This window comes from the organism of the source record quoted next, unplaced genomic scaffold (genome assembly GCF_019419815.1).
Source record: "Pyrus x bretschneideri cultivar Hongxiangsu unplaced genomic scaffold, Pyrus_bretschneideri_v1 Contig36, whole genome shotgun sequence".
Lineage (NCBI taxonomy): Eukaryota > Viridiplantae > Streptophyta > Magnoliopsida > Rosales > Rosaceae > Pyrus > Pyrus x bretschneideri.
The window spans coordinates 146,944-170,241 of record NW_025999679.1 but is presented as its reverse complement, the minus strand read 5'-3'; the positions used below and the strand labels follow the sequence as shown (position 1 = coordinate 170,241).

At 39.7% G+C, this 23,298-nt stretch overlaps 2 protein-coding genes across 3 annotated transcripts; one reads left to right on the top strand and one right to left on the bottom strand.

Moving 5' to 3' along the window:
• Nucleotides 1–12,345: 12,345 nt before the first annotated feature.
• Nucleotides 12,346–14,188, bottom strand: LOC103948658. The gene is made up of 3 exons (XM_009359699.3): nucleotides 13,690–14,188; nucleotides 13,261–13,413; nucleotides 12,346–13,050 (listed from the first exon to the last, which is right to left on the bottom strand). Exons 1-3 carry the CDS (start codon nucleotides 14,120–14,122, stop codon nucleotides 12,368–12,370), a joined length of 1,269 nt encoding a protein of 422 aa, XP_009357974.2. The 5' UTR covers nucleotides 14,123–14,188; the 3' UTR covers nucleotides 12,346–12,367.
• A 6,234-nt stretch (nucleotides 14,189–20,422) lies between these two features.
• Nucleotides 20,423–23,175, top strand: LOC103948659 (TLD domain-containing protein 2). 2 transcript variants are annotated; one of them, XM_009359701.3, is made up of 8 exons: nucleotides 20,423–20,617; nucleotides 21,158–21,553; nucleotides 21,650–21,722; nucleotides 21,818–21,898; nucleotides 22,066–22,129; nucleotides 22,550–22,637; nucleotides 22,741–22,825; nucleotides 22,928–23,175. In XM_009359701.3, the coding sequence occupies exons 1-8, from the start codon at nucleotides 20,550–20,552 to the stop codon at nucleotides 22,964–22,966; spliced, it is 894 nt and encodes a 297-aa protein (XP_009357976.2). In that variant the 5' UTR covers nucleotides 20,423–20,549; the 3' UTR covers nucleotides 22,967–23,175. The 2 variants fall into 2 exon arrangements, with proteins under 2 accessions (XP_009357976.2, XP_009357975.2); XM_009359700.3 differs by having other exon boundaries at nucleotides 20,426–20,617; nucleotides 21,153–21,553.
• Nucleotides 23,176–23,298: the final 123 nt, after the last annotated feature.

Here is a 23,298-nt window from a genome sequence, read left to right as displayed (position 1 = left end):
CTAGTTTAAAAGGCTAGGGTTTAAGTACATAGAATGGGTCTAAAATAGGTTGGTTTGCATGGCATAATATGTTTGATTGGGCTAGAGGTTTTCCATGGCTCAAAGGATTTGTTTGATTGGGCTAGGCCCTTTGTTTGATGTCCCCAAAGAGTATACAAGGCTTCAATTTCGTCCATCCTCTTTACTCCATGATTAAGCTATCCAATCCATGCCCAAAAGTGCCCCAAATAGCCTCAAAATGCACTTTCTTGCTCCCTAAGCCCTTAGAACCTGAAAACACACAAAAGAAGCATAAAGGACTAAAATAACTATGAATTACCAACATAGATGCACGAAAACAAGCTAAGTAAGTCGCCTAAATATGCTTCTATCACAAGTGCTCTCAAGTGTTTGATATGATACCTACTAGGCATATTTTGACAAACCAATTCTATCGAGATTACTCATCAGATTGCTTCGGTTTATGTTGATATATGTTGACATTTGTGCAACATGTTTTCGCTGACCACAACAAATCCATCAAGTATTGTAGAAATGTCTCAATGAATCGTGTTCTATTTCTATCTAGAAAACTTACACCTTTAACACAAAGGCCACCCAAAATTCAAATCCTAAATTAGTCACTGCCTAAATGTGCACAAGCACTCAAGAAAATAGAAGGCAAAAAGAGGAAAAAACAAAAGCCAATAATCTGTGGACACTCAAAGTCACACTCCATGCTGTCAGATAGGTCATGAAGTATATAATGATGTGAAGAGATCCGGTCTAGATCTCTCCCATCAAAGGCCCAGGATCAAGTGATCCAGGCCTTTGAAATTTGATCCAACGGCTACAATTATTATAACTTTAAGACGGCCCCCTGTTTGTAGTTGTTGGATCAAGTTTCAACATCCGAATCACTTGATTCTGGGCCTTTGATGGGAGAGATTCGGATCGGATCTCTTCCCTATAATGACAGGTCAGACATAGGTGATGGGTCCCTCGTTTAACCATCCTCCTCCCCTTCATCCCTTCAATATTACGAAAACAATTTTAGAACTTGCAGGAGTGTAAAATGGGAAGTTTAATTAGGGTTAATGAGTTTGTCCAGGACTTAGGAAAGCAAGCAAAGTTACCAAACTCTGAAACATGTAATTATTCATTTATCTACACCTTACAGTACTTCTGTAGAGATTGATTTTACTTGGTAATTCTTATGTTTTAAGCACATATATTTCGTGCTTGCTTCACTAGAAAGCATAAAAAAGTGCTTCTACAATCTCAATACACAATTTAAGTTATTGCTTTTCAAACTTTCTAAAACACTCCTAAAACCCTATATCATAAGACAGAGCTTCTTATATATGAAGAAGTAAGTGAAAAGATTACGAATTTGATAAGGTTTTGATACAAAAGTACCAGATAAAAGTATCACGACTTAACATGCAACAAAATAGGAGAGGTTAATTATTTTAATATTCCTTTACCCTTGCTATATTTTTGGTCCCCCTCTAAACTCTTTCATGGTGAATATTTTAGCTGCCAGTTCCGTTACTGTAATGTGTTATAGGCTGCTTAAACCTTCGTCGTCGTTCTGATATACACGACGGAGCTTGCACCTTGAACCCTTAATCCTCGATTCCTCGGTGGTCTCTTCCCATTGAAGCCTACGACACCCAACTATTTCAACCACGAAGATGATGTCGCAGACTACCTTCTATTTCCAAATGAAAAGAATCTTTGAGTACCACATTATCAGGGTTGGCACTTCTCTGCACGTTGAGAACTGAAATGTAGGCACATAAAGCATACTGGTTCTTGCACCAGCTACCATAGTCTTTACACTTTTAGAGGAAGATGAGTAACACTAACTAAAGAGCTTCATGTGTTTCCTCAACAGACAATCCCCGCATTCAAAACTCTTATACTTGATGGAAGTTTTGGCAGTAATTGAAGCTTGCCATAATTAATCAATTGAGAAAGTTGACAGATGCTTTCCAATATGCTCAGAAAACTGTTTCCATTTAAATCTAAATGCTGCAGTGAGCATAAGCAGCCAAGATCATCAGGTATTGCAGACAAATTGCAATCACTTAGATTTAATTTCCCCCAAAGAGCATACTGATGGAAACAAGCAACAACTGAAAAGCAAGCACCGCTAATCAGGCTACTCATACTGTGACTTCGGGCAAGATTAAGCCGTCTCCCAACATCAGTTGTGGCTATGCATCATTGTTTAGGTCACCCTTCTTTTGAATATCTTAGGCATTTATTTCCTTCTTTATGTCGTTCATATGATGAGACTTGTTTTAAGTGTGAAACATGTGTATTAGCCAAAAGCCATTGTACTGTTTTTCCCTTAAGTGATAATAAGGCTATTCAGCCATTTGATTTGGTACATTCCGATGTATGGGGTCCTGCTAAGATTACTTCAAATGGGTTTCGTTGGTTTATCACATTTTTGATGATTGCACACATTTAACTTGGGTCTTTCTGATGAAGCATAGAAGTGATATGACATCTATTGTACAAGAATTTACTGCAATGGTATCTAGCTACTCAGTTTTAGACCAAAGTCAAAGTGCTCCGGTCTGATAACGGAAAGAAATATGTGAATACTACCCTGAGCTTTTTCTTTCATGAAGAATGTATTATTCATCAGACAACTACTCCACTTACAAACCAACAAAATGGTACGTTTGAGTGGAAAAATTGTCATTTACTTGAAGTTGCTAGTGTTTTGCTCTTGGGAATGTTGGTTCCTAGTTACCTTTTGGGGACATGCAGTTTTAGCTGTGTGTTATTTGACCAACCGGACTCCCAGCCAAGTCCATGATTTCCGTACTCCTTTCGAAGTTTTACAAGAACACATCTCACCAGTTTCCTCCAAACTTCCTCTTAAGGTGTTTGGATGCGTTTTATATGTATATATTTATTCCCATCGATAGAGTAAGCTTGATCCATGTGCTTTTCAATGTGTGTTCATTGGTTACTCGAATACCCAAAAAGGTTACAAGTGTTATCATTCTCCTACTCAAAAGATTTATGTTTCCATGGATGTCACGTTCTATAAAGAGGTCCCGTATTTTGCCTCATCTTCTCTTGTCTTTCCACTTCAGAGGAAGAGGGTGAGTGAAGTGTTAAGTCAAAGAGAAAAAGAGAGTACAGTAAATTATAGTGATATTGTGAGTTTGCTCAAGCCGACTGGTCCCTGTTCTTGCACTGACCAGTCGCCATATACCAGTGAAGAAGTAACATGCTCTGATAATGAAATTGTGCCTGACAATGTTGACGGAGACGTAAGCAGTAGTATTCCACCACCCCCTCCCCTCTGCCTTACAATTATCTCAATCAACTCGTGAAGAAGAAAGTGAAGCAAATGAGGTAGTTTATACTAATTTTCTTATATCTACTTATGAGTTGCCCCCACGAGTTAATCATGGCAAACTTAAAGTACAATATTCTCCTGATATACATGCAGAGTCCAAATATCTCATTAGTAATCATGTGTCAACTCATCATCTTTCTCACATTAGTCATATGTATATCAATCACTACTATATTTGTATCGACTAGGTTATAGGATGCCTTATCTGACACTAAATGGGTGGAAGCCATGGACATTGAGATGAAGGCTTTGAACAAGAATTCCACCTAGAATTTGGTGCCCTTGCAAAGTGGAAGGAAAACGGTTGGTATCGATGGGTGTTTACCTTAAAGCATAAAGCACATGGTTCAATCGATCGTTACAAAGCCCGATTAGTAGCAAAGGGTTATACACAAACACATGGAGTGGACTACCAAAAGACCATTGCTCCAATTGCTAAGCTTAATATGGTTCGTGTCCTTTTATCTCTTGATGCTAACTGGATTGGCCCTTATGGTAGTTTGATGTTAAAAATACTTTTTGCATGGTGATCTCAAAGAAGAAGTGTATATATATTTACCCATTGGTACTTCTATTGGTTCTCATAAGGGTGTTATGTGCAAGTTACGAACATCTTTGTATGGTTTGAAGCAATCTCCTAAAGCATGGTATGGGAGGTTTACTGTGTCCATGAGAAAATTTGGTTACATCAAAGTCGCTTGGATCATACCTTATTTTTGAAATGCCAGAAAGGTAAAGTGACGACATTGATCATATATGTTGATGATATGATAGTGGCAGGTGATGGTCATGAAGAGATTAGTTCTTTACAGAAATTCATTGCTTTTGAGTTTAAGATGAAAGAGTTGGAAAGTTGTATTTTCTGGGGATTGAAGTTGCTCGATCCAACCATGGTATATGTCTCTCACAACGAAAGTATGTTTTGGACCTGTTAGCCGAAACTGTTATGGCGGACTATAAACATGTTGACACTTCTATGTACCAAAATAATAAATTGGGATTAGATTCTGATTAGGTTCCTAAATGAGCGTTATCAGTGACTAGTAGGATGATTAATCTATTTATCTCATACGCGTACAAATATAGCCCATGTTGTAAGTGTTGTGATTTGGTTTATGCATTTGCCTAATGAGACTCATATGGATGTTGTTGTCCGTATTCTCAGGTATCTTAAATTGACTCCTGGTAGAGGTTTAATGTTTGCCAAGAATGGTCGTTTGAATGTTGAAGGATACATAGATGCAGATTGTGCTGGTTCGGTGACAGATCAACGCTCTACTTTTGGCTACTTTACTTATGTTGGTGGTGATCTCGTCACTTGAAAAAGTAAAAAAAAAAAAGGTTGTTGCTCAATCGAGTGCGAAGGCTGAATTCCGTGGAATGGTGCTTAAGCTATGGGAGTTACTTTGGTTATGTAAATTATTGAATGGAATGGGATTCAAATCCAAGAAAGCCATGGGTTTACACTGTGATAATGAATCTGCAATTGAAATTGCTCACAATCATGTACAACATAACTGTACAAAACATGTGGAGGTTGATAAGTTGAATGCTAGAGTTATTGCTTTTCCTTTTGTATCGTCTAAAGAATAGTTAGCCAACGTGTTACTACAACTGCCTTTATTAGTGCTTTCTCCAACTCATTCAACCAATTGGGCATGCAAGATATCTTTGCTCTAACTTGAGGGAGAGTGTAGCGATTGTTCTACTTAGCGATAGTGATTTTATTTGATTAGCATGATATTAGGGATTGGATTTGTTTCTTTGTATAGTTGATTTACTTGTATTTGACTCTTTGTAAACCTATATATACATTCAATTCCAAGAGGAATAATACACAATATTTGCCCATATACAATTTGACTTAAACATTGTCATACTCAAACTTTGTAATATCAATCCTTAAACATACATGTTTAGTTGGTGCCATGGGACGGGTTGGTCAACTGGAAGAGGCAGAAAGTGGTGCACTCACAGTCTAACAATGCTGTAAGGATATTGAAGAACCAGGAAAGCCAATAAGGATTGTGAAGAATTTGAGGATCTGCAGGGATTGCCATAAGGTCCTCAAGTGAGACTATCGTGAGGGATTTAAACAGATACAATAGATTTGTAAATGGTAGTTGTACTTATGGTGATATATGGTAGCTTGGTTAGGCATTTTATATAACTATTTGAACATGAAACACAGATCATGATGTCTAAACTGTTTCCTTTAACTTCTTCATCTTTTCTGTTACAATCACGATTACTGTGCATCATTGTCAATTTTCATACCCAAAAATCTAATTATACTGGAAAAGTAAATCATGATAATTCAACTTGAGAAAATTACCATTCATAAACTACAATTTAACAACAACAAAAGAAATGGAGGAGGCAAGGGAACCAACGGAGAAGCGCAAAAGCCTTCGTGAGTGGTGAACCAAGGCAAAAGTTAAGAGGGAGGGGGAGGGTTACCAAGGATGCTGGCCTACTGCAACTCCAACTCGTTCAACTGCTGCTCCTGATCCATGACTATGATGAGTGGGACCCCCAAAATCAGGAACGTCGTTCCCAAGAACCACACCGTCTTCCCCGTGCTCTACACCAGCTTCTTCGTCACTGACGACACTTCAATCGCCACGCACTTCATCTATTGCATGATTCCCAATTGCGATACCCTTAACAGCATGCCCTACTATTGGCCATTGTTTCAGAGCTACATTCGTTTTCCCTGTGAAAGAACCTAAACAGAAAGGGGCGCTGCAAAAAGGAAATGAATGAGGAAAAAACTAAAACATTCTGATTTCATTGATATCTCCCCCAAATGGTGGAAGTTGATTCATATATAACCCTAATGCAAGAGTGTACACGATTGGAACACATCATCACTCACAGACCGTTGGATGAAACGAACAACGTACAATTCAAAATACTATATCACCCTAAGGATAAACATCTTACTACTATTAAACCAGAGTCCTAACAACCCTCCCCTCTAAGAAACAGCTTATCCTCAAGCGTGGAAGTCTGGGAAGCGTTCGAGGATAGAGTCAGCGTCTTCCCAGGTAGCATTATGGTCGGGTAGGCCCACCCATTTAATCAGCTAACGAGTGATGGCGCAGTTTCCCCATTTGAACATCCTTTACTGCAGTATGGTTTCTGGCATCTAGACTATCAGTTCAGTATCAGTCAGGGGTGGGAGAATGGTGGAGGGAACCACATGAGAGCCCAACTTGGGTTTAAGGAAAGAGACATGGAAAGTTAGGTGGATGCGAGAGGTGGGAGGCAAGTCCAAAAGGTAGGCAACTTTTCCCACACGAGCAAGGATTTTGTACAGCCCATAGAAACAGGGTGCCAATTTAGGGCAGTTAGTGTGGTTGACAAAGGATCGGCGTTAACGTTGTAACCGTAAGAAAACCCAATCTCTTACCTGGAATTCACGTTCTGAGTGCTTCTTGTTGGCGAAGTGACGCATGCATTCTTGAGCAAGGTGGAGATTCTCATGCAGCTGGTAGAGTAAGGCATCACGATCACGGAGAGTAGTGTCGACCAAGTGAACTGGAGAGGAGCCAGGTAAGTACGACGTGACTCGTGGTGGGGGATAAGCATAGATAACTTCGAATGGGGACATCTTAATGGCCGAATGGAAGGTGGAGTTATACCACCATTCAGCCCATGACAGCCAATTAACCCATAACGTGGGTTTGTCGCCTACAAAACTGTGCAGATCATGTTCGAGTGTGCGGTTTAAGACTTATGTTTACCCATCAAATTGAGGGTGGTAAGTCGAGCTGCGGTAGAGTTTAAAACCTTGGATTTTGAAGAACGAGTCCCAAAATTGACTGATAAAAATAGGGTCTCGATCACTATGGCAGGTATGTCATGAAAGCAGAATATCTCTCGGATAAAAATGTAAACAACTTTGGCAGCAGAATATAGGTGTTTAATGGGTATGAAATGGCCATACTTGGAGAGATGGTCGACAACAACCAGGATGTTGTTACAACCATGAGTGGAAGGAGGGCCCTCTATAAAGTACATTGCAATGTCTGTCCAAATTTGAATAAGGATTGGAAGTGGCTATAGTAAGCCTGAAGGTTGGAGAGTTTTATAGTTCGTGCGTTGACAAATGTCACAAGCAGCCATAAATGTCTTGACCTCTTTTTTTAAGTCGAGCAAATTGAAATTGTGAAGAACACGTTTATATGTGCGAAGGTACCTGGAGTGGCCTGCGGTAGGAGAAGAATGAAACTCTGCCAAAATTTGAGGACGCCAAGGAGATGATGAGGCCATGAAGATTCCCTCCTTATAGTACAAGAGATATTCTCGAAGAGAAAAGTGAGAACGGGTAGGTTGATTGTTTTCTAAGGCGTGGACAATCTGTGCAGCCTCTAGGTTCGTTGAGTATTTGGCCTGAATATCAGAGATACTGTCAAAAATCGGCTGGGAGAGGCCTATGAGTGCCAACCTTTCATGTTGCCTAGACAATGCATCTGTTGTGGTATTCGTTGCCCCCGGCCGATACTCCAGCATATAACTGTAGCCCAACAACTTTAAAAGCCATTTCTGTTGAGTAGAGGTTGTGAAGCGTTGGTTGAGGAAGTGTTTCAACGTTTGGTGGTCGGTAAGAATCTTGAAGGAGTTCCCAAAAAGGTAGGGATGCCATTTCTGGACAGTGAAGACAATGGCGAGCATTTCTTTCTCATAAACGGACAGAGCCTTATGTTTGTCAAATAACGACTTGCTCAGGAAAGCAATGAGATGCTAGTCCTGGGAAAACAAAACTCCGATGTCAGCGTCAGAGGCATCGCACTTCACTGTAAAGGGCCTGGAAAAATCCGGAAGTGCTAATACGGGGGTGGAGGAGAAAGCCTATTTAAGAGCCACAAAAGCCTGAGCTGTTGCCGGAGTCCAAATAAAGTTATCGTTTCTCAGGAGATAAGTGAGAAGGCGAGCGAGAAGGCCGAAGTGACGCACAAATTTCTATTAGCAGCCGGCCAGACCTAAGAATCCACGTAAGGCTTTAAGAGTGCGGGGTGGAGGCCATTCCATGATGCAGTGCACCTTCTGAGAATCCACGGCCATACCTTCGGCCGAAATTATGTGACAAGGTAGGCCACCGTGGGTTAGCCAAATGAGCATTTAGACTGCTTGACTCTCAGATCATGTGCTCTTAGAACATCAAAAACAGAGGTTAAATAATGCAAATGAGTAGGTAAGTCCAGGCTAAAGATGAGGATATCATCGACAAAAACCAAGACAAACTTACGTAGAAATGGCTTGAAGATGGAGTTCATAAGTGCTTGAAACGTTGAAGGCGCATTACACCGGCCAAAGGGCATGACCACAAATTCAAAATGTATGTCATAGGTGCGGAAAGTCGTCTTTGGGATATCATGTTCATACATACGGATTTGGTAAAACCCGGACCGAAGATCTAATTTAGAAAAGATCTTAGCCACCCTGAGTTCGTCAAGTAGCTTGTCGATGATGGGGATTGGGAATGGAAATTTGACAGTCACTTGATTCGTAATCCACACAAAAGCACCAATTTGAGTCGGCTTTATGAACCAAGAGTGCGGGAGAAGATAAGAGACTTGAACTGGGGCAAATTAGGCTGGCGGCATGCATTTCATCCACCTGTGTTTCCATTTTTATTTTTTGAACATAGGTGTAGTGGTAAGGTCGAACCTTTACTGGGGGAATGCCTGGCAGCAAGGTGATTCGGTGGTCAAAGTCCCGGTGAGGATGGAGGCCCATTGGAGCAACAAAAAGGTCTAAATAGCTACCCAAAAGGGAGACGATCGGGGGCAGTATAGGGTGGACCACCGTAAGTGGTGCAGAAGGGCTCAAAAGAGAGGCTAGGAAGGAGTCAATGTTAGGCCTGAAAGATGTGGACAGTGATAAAGGCAGAGAGGAAGGAGAATCTGAGGAGTGGAGTCCTACCAAATGATAATTGTGGCCCTTAATTTGGAATTCCATGACTTTGTGCTTGAAATGCCACCCAATGAAACCCAACGTTTCTAACCATTCAGCCTTGAGAACCAAATCGCAGCCCCGTACTGAAAGAAAGAGAATATAAGAAGAAAAGGTATAGTCATGTAGGGTCATTATGAAGTTGTAATTGATGCCTTAGGTATAACAGATACCACTATTAGCGACAGCCACCGGTTCCACCGAAGAATGATCAATGCGCAGGCCAAGACGCAACATGATCGAGGGGTCGAAAAATTTCAGGTTCGTGCTGGAATCCATAAAAACTTAGATAGGCAGTGTGGCACTGAAGCCCATAAGTCGCATGGCACACCCTTAAGTACGTTTAGACGAAACCAGGGTGTTGAGAGTGATGGGGACAGTCTCATCCAATAAGGTCTCATCAGGCGCGGGTGAAAGGTCATCAAGGGTTGAATCCGAGGCAACTTCGGAGACTGCTGCTGTATCCAACAACAATAAATGGTAGGTCAAGACACTGGCCTAGAGAACGGTGCTCATGAGCTTCGGTCGGAGATAGGCAGAGCAGGGGTCAAGGTGGTGAGGTGGAAGGTGGTTTGTTGGGTGGAGCGGCCACCGTCGAAGATGCTGCCAGGAATGCCGAAGAAGGGCGAATAGAGAATAGGCAGAAAGAGGTATGACGCCGTTATTGCTTATTGTTGTAGATGCGGGCAAGTTCGATGGCGTGGGCCAAAGAACGAGGGCCCTGGGCTAAGACATCATCTTGTAACTCCACCTTGAGCCCACTAAGGAAAACGCCCAGAAGCTGTGCACCGGTCCATTATTGGGCTTGGCAAGGCAAACGAATGAAGTCATTCACATAGGCCTCTAAAGAGCCTTTTTAGGCTACATGAGAGAAAGACATATTGAAGTCGAGTTAGTCACCCAGCCCAAAGCGTTGTAAGAGGCATTCCGTGAAAGTGGCCTAAAGAGCTGACCCAAATGCAGTTTGTACCACTTGAACTATAAAGCCGCATCACTAGTGAAATTAAGGCCCACCACCGTGACTCGGTTGTGGGGTTTGACCCCATGGTTGTCTATGTACTACTCGGCCAATGCTAACCAGCTGTATGGGTTGTTACTGGAGAAACGGAAAAGTTCAATTTTCATGAATTTGGGACTAGTGGAAGGGGACGGCGGAGCAGGAAAGATGGGGTGGTGTTGGTGGTGGGGAAAGGTAGGGGGAGGGGATGGCGAAGAGCGGTAGTAGCTGTGGAGAAGTGTGGAGAGGCCTGGGGGTAACCGGTCACCGGGGAAAGTGCGTAAGGGATGTTGGGTGATTTGGGGTAGGGAAAACCCCATGTATGAGGTGGGGCAAAAGCAGGAGGGTGGGTTAGGGGGGTAGATGTAGAGCCAATCGAAATATGAAGATAACCAATTGGGATCTGGGATACCTGAGTAGGTGGGGGTGGTGGTGGGCAGGAGGACCGAAGCTCCTCCATGAGATGGGATTGGCCAAGGATGCCTGAATATCCGTCATGTGGGATTGGGAAGGTCTCCTGACGGGTGGCCAACAAGGACACAGAGTCATGGAACTCGTTGAGTTGCTCAAGAATTTGGTGTTGCTGATACTCGAGTTCGAGATCGACCTCCGTGACGTCGACGGCTACCACGGAGGCTTTGCTCTTGCCCATGGAAAGAACACACCTGGATGTTGATACCAGATGATAGAACCTAAACAGAAAGGGGTGCTACAAAGAGGAAAGGAAGAAGGAAAAAACTAAAACATTCTGATTTCATTCATATCTCCCTCAAATGGTGGAAATTGATTCATATACAACCTTAATGCAAGAGTGTACACAATTGGAACACATCATCACTCACAGATCATCGGATGAAACCAACAACATACAATTCAAAAGACCATATCACCCTAAGGATAAACATCTTACTACTATTAAACCAGAGTCCTAACACCCTGTGAAGCCATTCTTCTGATCTCGAGTTTTGTGTTCGTGAGAGAGAATTGAAAGGGGTTTAGGTTTTAGGGTTTTGGAATGACGGATCAATTTTTACTGGCCTTTATCGGATATATATGGAGTTTGTCAATAATAATTGGCCAAGATCGGCCCATTTCAATTTTATGATTTTGTGATGTTTTTATTTTTTCAAATGAGATTTTGTTAAATTAGATGTTAGATCAGTCACCGACGGGGTTTAAACCCACGTCATCATGTAAAGGCTCAATACCTTTCTACCACTGTGGTAAAAGGCCACTTGCGACTTTGAGATGTTTTGATTTTGGTTTAGTTAACAACTATCTGGTCAAGACTGTTTATGTAGAAAGCAGTATGTCGCATTATAAATATGTAGGAAATTGTATTTAAAATTCTCATGCCTCTTGAAAAAGCACTTGAAACTGTTTATTAAAGCACATTCAAAAACTGTTTATACAGCCACTTACTATGGTCTAGTGATTCTTCTTCACTTATACGCGAGAGGTCTTAGGTTTGATTCTCGCCAAAAGCAAAGGTAAAGGCGAAGTTGAACCATATTATTATGACAAGCCTATTGTGAGACTTAACTCATTCCCCACCCTTACCGTGTGTTCAAAAAAAAAAAAAAATTACATGCTTCCTATGGGCCAGGACAAAAACACCACCCCCTATCCCATCACCCTTGATTTGTTATGCTAATCTCCATTTTTATACGGACCAAGACACAAAAACACCCCGCCACCCCCTCAAAAACACCCCACACACCACCATCCCCATCTCACATGTTCCTAATCCGACTTCCCCACACAAGACCCTCTCCCTTCAAAGTCATCCCCAATAGGCTTGCGTATAACCCAAGAAATCGTTTAGCCATTTTTGAAGTTCATACACAATATTTACAGAGTGGGGTGCAAACTCAAATTCTGCATATTTTCTCTTCGTCAAGGCATTTTTGAATCCGTACATTGAATCTGGTGAGTTATCCCATGTTTAACACCAGCCAAGGCCAAAGTAACGACAAACTGATGAATTTAATCCGGAGGTAAAACTGTGAAGAAACTTAGATAGGTATAAACTTGTCATGAAATTAATCAACAAGTATAAAACCTCTCTTTATATATTCAAAACAGGAGAATGGTAAGTTGAGTACATTTTCCAATTCAAATGATTTGGATATCAGAGCCTCCATGATCACATCCCTGTTGCAATCCCCACCCGTTACCACAAAACCTCTGCACACGACCAGAGAAGAATTGCACACCCACGGAACTGAAACTGTAAAACCCAAACCAGAATCTTTCCCTCCCACTACCACGTCCTTGTATGCCTGGCAAACCCTCGAGACGTACTTTCCCATTGGCAAAGTTTGCTGCAAAACGGATGGTGCAGAACCGTCAGGGTTCAAGATATCAGAATCTGAATGAAGGTTCACGACAACTGTGCCATGATCTGGGTGAAGCCGGCTGCTGAGGGCTTTTAGAAATGGGGAATGTGGATCCCATAACTTGCGTGGGAATATGTCTTCCCCATCATAAGCATCAACGAAGACCATATCATACTGGATGGTGGTGTTGAGAATGAAATCCTCGGCATCGGATTCATGGAGGAACAGCCTCTCGTGGATGCCTTTCCACATAACGGTATCCATGGTATTGGGTGACACGGCACGCTTGCCTGATGGAGTCATAATTGAGAAAGCCGGAAATCCCATGGCTCGAACTGAGGCTGAGATGACGAGAGGGTCGATTTCAACTACATCAACAATAGCACCTGAAAAGAAGCAGAACATTCTAGGTTAGGTTCAATACCCAATTATTCAGCTCAGGACTTCTGATAGGATGGCCGAAAACAGATTGGATTCGGAGATCACCAAGAATCAGTATTTACAAAGCAATTTACCAAAAAGGCACATCCTTCATTCCTTCAATTTCCCACAACCATTCACACTGCCATTAACAGAGAACTAGCAATGCAACCTACCTTGAATTTTACTAGCCAAAAACAACGGTAAGCTTCCGCCACCCTGACCAATGCACAATATACGAATATTTTCGGTCCCAGTCACCGCGTTCATGAGATTGTAATTACAAGATGCTATAGTGGTCAACCCAGCTGCTAACATGCTCTTAAGATCTGAAAAAGCAGAATCCATCACACAACAGCTTTAATCTTTTAGAAAAATGAAAGTAACCAAATGTAATGCAATCACTAGTCATACACTCAGAAACACTAGATATAGAAGTTCAATCACCAAACACCATGATTCAAATTTGATTCAACAGTATGCAAATGCTAATTAGAAATTCAATTGGGTATTAATTAAATTAAAACAAAACCCACATCAAATTTGATAAAATCTGTAATTAAATGTTAGATAGAAATTGAATTGGGAAAAAGGCTTTTGCTTACAAGGAACAGCCAAGCAATGAGGCTGCTGCATAAGGGCGATCGATTCCGGTTCCGATCGCCGATAGGCAGCCAAAACCTTAACGGTGCTCTGGCGGGTGTCGTCGTTAAAGCGGAGAGCGCGCCATTGATATCCGAGCACTCTGAATCTCTCGTTGTTCTGACGGCACTCCTGTATCTCTTCGTACCTTTGCTGCAGCCATCTCTCTGTCGACGCCCAATGGAGCACGCTGGGTTTTGAGGAAGGATAGGCGATGACTGAGACAACGCCATTGCCTTTGTCGGATGTGGAGCGGAGGACGGTGTGGCCTTCGGATTCTTCCCCCCACCACTCCGAGGCGTAGGACCAGTCGCCTTCGTCCTCGATACGACGTCGTACTGCGGTTGAGAGCTTCCGGAGGTTCAGTCCCGAGCTCAATCCAGCTCTGCGCCACATGGCCGTACCCCGCAGGAAGTGAAAAACCCTAACCGGGCCTTTTCCTGGTTTTCTAACGACTCGGGGGTTTTAGAGTAGTTTTCTTTTTTTCTTTTTTTTTTAGAAATTCATCACTTTTGTTAATTATTTTGTTTTTTGTTTTTTTTTTTTTTTTTGCAAGTGAGCTTTTACAAATTTATCACCAAATAAAATTTCAGTTTTCATTTTTTTAAAAATGAAAACAAAAAGCTAAAATCAAAATGATGATCAAACGTCATCTAAATTTAAAAAAAAAAAATTGATATAAATGTACCATATGTAATCCCATGTGAGTTTTTTTTTATGATTATTTTATTTTGTGATGGATGTTGCGTTGTCACTCTTCTTTTGAATTTTGGTGACAAACTTTCTTATTGAGGCATCATCCATTTGATTTTGTAAACTTATTTTTAATTTCAGGTTTTGATAATTATATATGTCTACTGTTTGGGAATTTTCCCGAGGATGATTGAAAATATGGAGCTTTTATATATAGAGACAAAAAATTTCACTATATTTCAATAAACTATACTAGTTTTTAAATATATCAATGAGAGACAAAAAATAATAATAATAATAATAATAAAAAGTAGCTAAAACCCAGTCCAAAAACATGAAAACAATGTTTTAAAATATCAATCATACCCCTAAAGCTTTAGGGCTGTTAATAGAACTCAACCCTCATAACCCCAACAAAATTAATATATGATATAAGCTCAACCCATCATCGACTATTTCAACTCCAACAAAATTAATATGTACATATAGTTTTGAAACTATATGTAGAATCAGTTTGTATTATTTATTACTAGAATCGGTTTAACTCATCATCGACCATTTTTACAGAATTAGTTCAACCCGTTTTCGACCTTTTTGCAAAATCAGTTCAATCAATCTTTGACCATTTTTGCAAAATCAGTTCAACTCCTCATCGACCATTTTTGTTAAATCAGTTCAACCTGTCTGTGACTATTTTTGCAGAATCAGTTCAATCAGTCATCGGTCATTTTTGTAGAATCAGTTCAACCCGTTCTCGATCATTTTTGTAGAATCAGTTCAATCAGTCCTCGATCATTTTTGCAGAATCAGTTCAACCCGTTATCCACCATTTTTGCAGAATCAATTCAACCCATCATTGACTATTTTTGCAGAATCATTTCAATCAATCCTCGATCATTTTTTGTAGAATCAATTCAATCTATTCTCGACCATTTTTGCAGAATCAATTCAATCAGTCATTGCCTATTTTTGCAGACTCAATTCAACCCATTCTCGACCATTTTTGGAATCTAAGTAATAATGCCAATTAGCAGAGTCCTGATGCTTCCTTGTACATCTTTGATTTTTCAATTATTATAATTTCAATCAGAGCAATAAACATGCTCAAGTTTATCTAGTGGATGGACCTGGATTGTCTGCCCTCCCCATTCCGTACCGTTCTCATCCCCTCCAATTTTTATGATCACGGTTAAGCTACGTCAACATTTTATGTTGATTTTTTTTATATATAGAAATAATAAGACAAAAAGCAATGTGAATATAAAATGTTGACGTGGCTTAACCGTGACCACAGAAATAGGATGAGATGGGAAGGGTAGACAATCCAGGTCCCTAGTGGATATGTGTTTTGGTACACGTTTGTCATGGTCGTCTAGATTCTGGATATGGAGGCTAAAGTTTATCTAGTGGAATGATGCTTGCATAATTAGTGCTTAGTTAAGTTTACTTTGTTGCCTGGTTGGTCCTTGGATAAGTTGGTCTTTGTTTTTAGTACTAGCTTGGTTCGTTTTATTTCTAGGCATCTTGATTTGATATTCATTGTACTCAATCTATGCACGTGTTGGCAATTATTAAGTATTATCGATTTTCTTTCACAATATGCATATTAAGGGCTTAACAAACTACACTGGTAAGCTAAAACTTTTAAACAATGCAAGATTCATCATATTTTTCATAAAATATATCTCATTTCATTACACAAAACTCAGATTCACAATACTTACACGCAATTAAAGAATTTGATTCAAAACTGATATTTGACTAGAGTCACCATTCAATAAGAAAACCTCCAACTGGACATGAGGAGAGGCCGGTGACGAACATTTTGGTAACGTTGGCACACTGAAATGCTTGAAGCCTTGGTTGGCTCCCATATGTCAAATATGCGTGACATTGCCACGAATATGATTAGAAATTAAATGTGGGTTTGATCTTAATCACTTGATTCACTTCAAGTACCATCTCATTATTGTAAATATATAAACTATTAAAAAAAGCGTGGATGTCAGACAAAAGGAGATATAGGTCTTGGTAAAAATGGTTAATACCTCCCTCAACAATTCCTTTTCGAAAGTAAGGGGTGAGGGATGCGTTCTCTCTCTCTCTCTCTAGAACCTTCCTTTCCGGCCTTCAGGAAAGGAAAAAAAAATCCTTCTAGCCGCCGCTCCTTACTCCGGTTTGGAGTTGGAGGCAGCTTAACACTCCCACCTCTAACATTCCTTCCCTCTTTCTCTCCCTTCTCCATTCTCTGCATATTCCCTTTCTCCCCATCTTTCCCCCTCCTTCCTTCTTTCCCATCCATCTACACTTTTTGCATCTTCTCTCTTCCCCTTCATTTCTTTCATCATTCCACTTAAAAAGTTTTTTAATTTCTACACTTTTTCTTTTTTGGTCTTTGTTTTGGCTTCCTTGAGCTTTGTTCTTTGAACTTTGTCTCAATTCCCATGAGCTGGTCTCAAATCTGGACCTTCATGGCCCTCTCTTGCTCCAATGCTATTGTACGTCACCCATACTCTACTACCAGCCTCTGCTACTTGGCTCGTGTGCTTCTTCTTGGGTGTTGGGTGGTTGTTAAAGTATTTTTAGCACTATTGGGTAGGATTATGGGAGCGCTAACTGCACGGGTGGCTCGCTCACCCCCATTTGTCGTTGATCATGTTGTTCCATTGGTCTGTTCTCTTGGTAGTGGTGGTGACCTTGCGATGGAGGCGCATCTGGTGATTGCTAGTTTCCATTCCAGTCTTAGGATTTTTTATTGTTGTTCAATTGGCCACTTTTGGGCCTATGTATTTTCTTATTTACAGTTGGGCTTGTATTTAAAAGGCGGGCTGTCTTTTGGGCTGCCTTTTCTTTATACTTGCTTTTTTTATTTAATGGAAGCATTATAGTTTGATTAAAAAAAAAAAAAATCCAATTCCTTTTCGAGGGGCATGAATAGCCAAAACACAAGCACAGTTTCACTCTTCATGGGTTCATGATATCTCAACAATTACCCAATTTGTTTTTTGAATGACAGTTGGTTTATCTACATATTGATTTCTATGTTTTTAAATTTTAAAAGAAAGGGTTATTAGATATAAAGGGTATTTTTGTAACTTACACTCCATAAAAAAAAGTCCATGAGGTCATCTTCTACATGTATTAATTTTTGGGGGTAAATTACACAAAACTACCTCAATTATTGGTCTCACAACACTTTCATACCTAATCTTTTTAAAATGTTGTGCCAATGTCATATCTCTGTCAGTTTTTCTGTTAAGTGTTGACGTGGCTACATGCGGGATCCACTCACTAATTCAACTGGATTTAAAAATTATTAAATATATTTTTAATAATTAAAAATTAAAAAAATAATTTTTTTATTAAATCTCTCTCTCTCTCTCCCCTCCTTGTCTCTCTCTCTTCTCCCCCATCTTCATCTTCATCCCCTACCTGCAACCTAGAAAAAAAAAATTAAAAAAAAAAAAAAGCCCAAACTTCCCCGACCCCTTCCCCTCATCCTCTCCTCTCTTCTCCCCCATCTTCATCTTCTTCCCAGTTTATCTTCTCCCCGCACCCACCCTATTCCCTCCTCTACACACCCCACTCCTTAAATCCACACCCATTCCCCCCATTTTTCCACCCGCAGAATCGCCCTTCGTAGGGGTAGACGGGATCTAAGTTTGTTTTTTTTGGGTTGCAGGTTAGGCTCAAGTGGGGGGAGAAGAGGGGGTGGGGAAGGGGGGAAGACAAATTGGTGACATTGTCATTTTAAAAAGATAAGGTATGAAAGTTTCATAAGACCAATAGATGAGGTAGTTTTGTGTAATTTACCCTAATTTTTGTCTCTCCTTGAAATGTTTAAAAAGTGTTGTCTCGACATACAATTAAGTATTAAAAGTATACTTTATGTGTAATTTTTCCTTGAAAATAACCTTGTATTGGGCGGAACAAATTTTAGATTACAAAGGAATACACAATGATGGAATTTTAATATCTTGTATATGTCAATTTTCTTCTTAATAGAAAAGTGAAATTTAAATATAGAGTTTAAATTATCTAAAGTCATTAATATATAAATAAGAGGATAACAGCTAAGAAATGTGCTAGTGGTGGTGGTCGTGACGACAGTTATGACTTGACTCAACTTAACCTACTTGATTCAATGGTGGTGACTTGACTTGACTCAGCTTAACCTACTTGATTAAGTGGTGATGACTTGAGTCAACTTGACCTTTTACAAACTATTCCACCAAAAAACAATATTTCCCTTTAAATGAAAGCAGCTATATTGATCATCTTCTCCTTTGGAATAGTTATTTCTTTGAAGAGTTGCTCTATAACTAAAACTCAATTAAGAAAATTTTCTCTGTATTCACCAACCTCAAAAAGAGGATTCCCAAGATCAAGCTGACGAGTTTGGCTTAAGGAAAATCCTCCAACGCATTCACCATCAATAAAAGACTGGGTTTGCAACCACCATAGAAGATCTTTGGTGTGCCACAAATAACATTCCTCTCACAATCAGTCTTCAAGAGAGGTTTGTACCTCCCATGATTGATTTTTATTAGAACAAGGAAAATTCCTACTCTGATACCAATTAACTTAGTACAGATTGGAATAGAACCGAAATGTCGTTTGATTATTTCTAAATTGATGCATTACATTGGGAGCCAAATGGCGTAAATAAAATTAAACACAGCCTTAGAAAGGCTCAAGGGTCTTTGGAAATAAAAACGACATAAATTTGGATAGAAATTGAAAAGTCTGAAATTTGTTACAAACTTTATTTTGTGGTTTATGAAGTCTGAACGACCTTAGATGGTTAAAATTCGTCATACATCATAGCAAAGTAGCGAGTTTAAATATGGACATCACACTCTTTTTGAAAAAGTGTCATGGACCCAATTCTCTAAATTTCCGATGTGGCCTTGTGTGTTCCTTGAGTCTATTTCTCAAGTAACCCAAAAATCTCAACAAAATATTTTTCTTCCTTTTAACGCTATATTTAATATTGAAGTGGAGTTTTTTTTCAACTCATGCATCCTTTTTTGTCAATTATTAAGCGCTTACTATTCTTTGCAGTAATTCACACCATTCTTGTCTTACATCAAAATCACTTGTTGATTTTGAGAGAAAGTGGAAGGTTACTACATTTGAGGCATTTTTTTGGCTTATACAGTCGGACAGTCAGAGAAATCTTTCATGTCCTTTCTTTCGCGCTAGGGGTGGGGGTGGGGGTGGGGATAGAAGGGGTGAGAGAGAAGGGGTGATTTTGTCTTTTTGTCTAGAGCAACTAAGCCACAACGTTAAAATTTCTAAAATTTCGTAAGGATGACATTTGCGAATTTGTACGAAGGCACGTCGCTCAGTCACTTGTTGCTAGACGTTTGCAATGGCACATCGAATAACGCATTCAAGAACTATTATTTCTCTTTAATTGAGCTAAGGTTATTGGAAAATGTTAGGGATATCACATTTATGTACCATATAATATGATAAGTGATTGTACATGTCATGTTAGTTAAACAATTTTTCTCATTTAATCTTGTTTATATGCATTATTTGCCTCATTATGTGACACACAAATGACAAAAGTAGCACAAAAATGCGGTCTCACTACCTTTATTCTTTATTAAAACAAAAGGCCAATTACACAGTTAAAGTAAATAACTTGCTTATATGTTCATATAAGGTCATTCTCTTTATTGATGTGGAACTCATTCTCAATACACTCTATCATATGTGTTGAATTTTAAGCCAAATACATGAACAACACAAACAAAATGACGTGAAGCATATGTGACCGTTTAACTTTATAACAACCTCTGGCTCTGGTAATATAAAAAAAAAAATTGAAGTTCCGCTCCAGCACTAATTAGCAATATAACGAGTAAAGGAAGGAAGGAATAGAATCCAAGTCGCATTGTGGCATTGCCCCACCTCTGATTGCCGTCCTTGCTACCGACGCCACGCGTCCATCTTTTTCCTCCATCACAAAATAACGAAAATCGAAACCCCAAAAGAAAAATGTGAGATAAAAAAAAGGCTGAGATTCAAACGCCCGCACGTCTGCTTCCTCACGGTAACAATCACACAATGTTTACATTGAAAGACAAAGTTACACAGAAGCTCTCACGTCTCTTTGCCGATGCACCCAACTCGCCGTCTTCTTCTTCTCTTCCTTCCCCACTCGACGACAACGATCATCCTCCTGAGGTAATTTCCTGATCCAATTTTTTATCTTTTTCGTTTTTGTTTATGTGTTTCGTTGGATTGAATGATTGAGCTTGATGGGTGTGCTTGAATTGTTGATGTGATCCTTGTTGTTCAAGAATTTTGAGATCTGGGTTTCTTAGATAACGTAATTTCGGAGTTGGGTTTTTTGGGTAAATTGGTTCTGCTTATAGTTCAGAACTTGAGATCTCACGAAGCGAATTATATTGATACAATTCAAATTTAACTGCCAAAACAACAGAGTTGGAATCATTCAGTTATTGCAGTTATTCTGATGGTAATCTGCCCAGAAACTTGGGGAGCTGAGTTTTATGGCCTTTTTGTCTTTGTTTTTACCATGAAGTTATTCAATTGCGGCTTACTCGGGCAGAAGTTTAGCTCCATTTTATAAGTTTGTGCCCTTGTTGGTCCGAAAAGTTTATCTTGACCGTGCATGCTTAAATTTACAGTTTTGTTCAGTTGATTTCTTCTTTCATTGTGTATCGTGATTTATCACATTAGGTCTTTCAATGTGTAGGCCAGGCTGTATTCTACAGGGGGTAAATATTTGCCTTCATACTTTTCCTGTCCATCGGTAGGCTTTGGTGGATCCACTTCAAACAAGCATCAATCAACAATTGTTAGTAGCGGCAACTTTGAATCCCAAGATGAATCCGTTCATAGATATGTAGAATGTCGTTCCCCACCAGGTGAGAACAAGGAAACAGAAAACAATTGTGAAAACGATGATGACCGTGCTTCTGGAGGGAGCACCAGTGGTTCTGAGGTATTTGAAGAAGCAGCTGACCAGCAGAGTCTACAGAAGCAACTACCACTTCTCATGGATGACTCGGTCTTTATTTCCTCAGACCTGCATGAATTCTTACTGTCGTCACTTCCTAATATAGTGAAAGGGTGCCAATGGGTTTTGCTGTATAGGTAAGCTTCTTGAGGAGTATTCCCTGCATTAGAAGTACTCTGCTATTGTTGCATTTGGATTTCGATTCAGTATCAATTCTTTTGAATGAAGGGCAGTACGGCGAAACATGGTATATCACTGCGCACACTTATCCGCAAAAGCTCTGAGCTTTCTGGTCCTTGTTTGCTGGTATGTTAATGAATCTGCCAATGACGTTTGAAAATTGATGAATTGATTTGTTTGTAGTTATGTGAAGATAATGTGGACTGTCTTTAAAATTCTAGATTGCTGGAGATAGGCAAGGTGCTGTATTTGGTGGACTTCTAGAGGGGCCCTTGAAACCCACGTCAAAGAGAAAATATCAAGTAAACATGCTTTTACCTTAATCAACATATGTTTTCTTTTTGTTTTTTTTATTGATGTTAATGAATATTGGGAAGTTCTCTTGACTGTGGTTATGTAAATATCTGAACTTTCTCTTTCTTTATCAGTCCAATATAAGCACATTCTTATGCCTGCCTTTTGGTTATAGGGAACAAACCAAACATTTGTTTTCACGACCATATATGGAGAACCAAGGCTGTTTAGGCCAACAGGTAAGCATTTTCTCCTATTTATTTGTGGATGCATGTTTCCTTTTGGTGGATCTGGCAGTCGAATATGGGTGATGTGTAATTTGGGTATAGAGAAGAGATAACTGGTGATGGGCATGCCAAGAACACTGAACACTTGCGTATGTTGCGGAGCTTAAGATAGAGATGCTAAATGATACCTCAGTGGATGACCTTGCTGCGTTGCGTGTCAATTCATCCTTCATATGGACTGGCTCTTTAACATATTTTCTCACAACATATAAAATTGGTACCTTAAATTTGAATGGTAATCGAACAATATGTAACTAAACAGCCTTGTTGATGATTGAAAAGCCATAGATAGATTTTCCAAATTTTGTTTTACCTTTTTTCCAATAAGAGAGAAAAAGCCAACGCTGATCCCGGTCTAATTTGTCTACATAGGAGCCAACCGGTATTATTACATGTGTTTGAATGACTTGCTAGCTCTTGGGGGAGGTGGTAACTATGCTCTATGCCTAGATGGAGATTTGTAAGTTACTCTTACAATGTTATGCTTTGAACATTTTCCCCCTAGTCCAATGGGAAAGTGCTTGCAGATTCTTGTCATAATTGTATACTTTTGTTTGAAAAAGGTTAAGCGGAACAAGCGGATCATGTGAAACATTTGGGAACTTATGCTTGGCGCATAACGGAGAATTTGAGTTGAAGAATGTTGAGGTAATCTATTTGAGCAACCCCTTGGGCTTCAAGCTTGACTGCATACTTGCGTATATTCCTTACTTGACTGCGTACTCACGTATGTTTCGTTCATATATGCAGCTTTGGGGTTTTACACACGTGTCACGGTACCTTACATGATACAAGACGAAGACGATGTTATGCATTTGTATCTGTTGGTGATCACATTCTTTATTCTTGTTATAGTTTGCACCATTCAACACAGGAGAGGTTTGATTAACGTGGGATGAAATACTTTTGGAAAGCTATTAGATTTGAAGCTGTAATTTATGGGGTTTAAATTCAATTTGTGCAACAATCAATGTCTTAAAGATCTAATTTTCCCTTAATTATGTAGTTGTAGGCATGTACTTATTGTTTCAGTAGTGAAATACAACACTAAGAACAGTTCTACATTTGATCTTTGGGAGGTTTTTACTCGTGGTAGGAGAGAGCAACAATGTGTGGAGAAT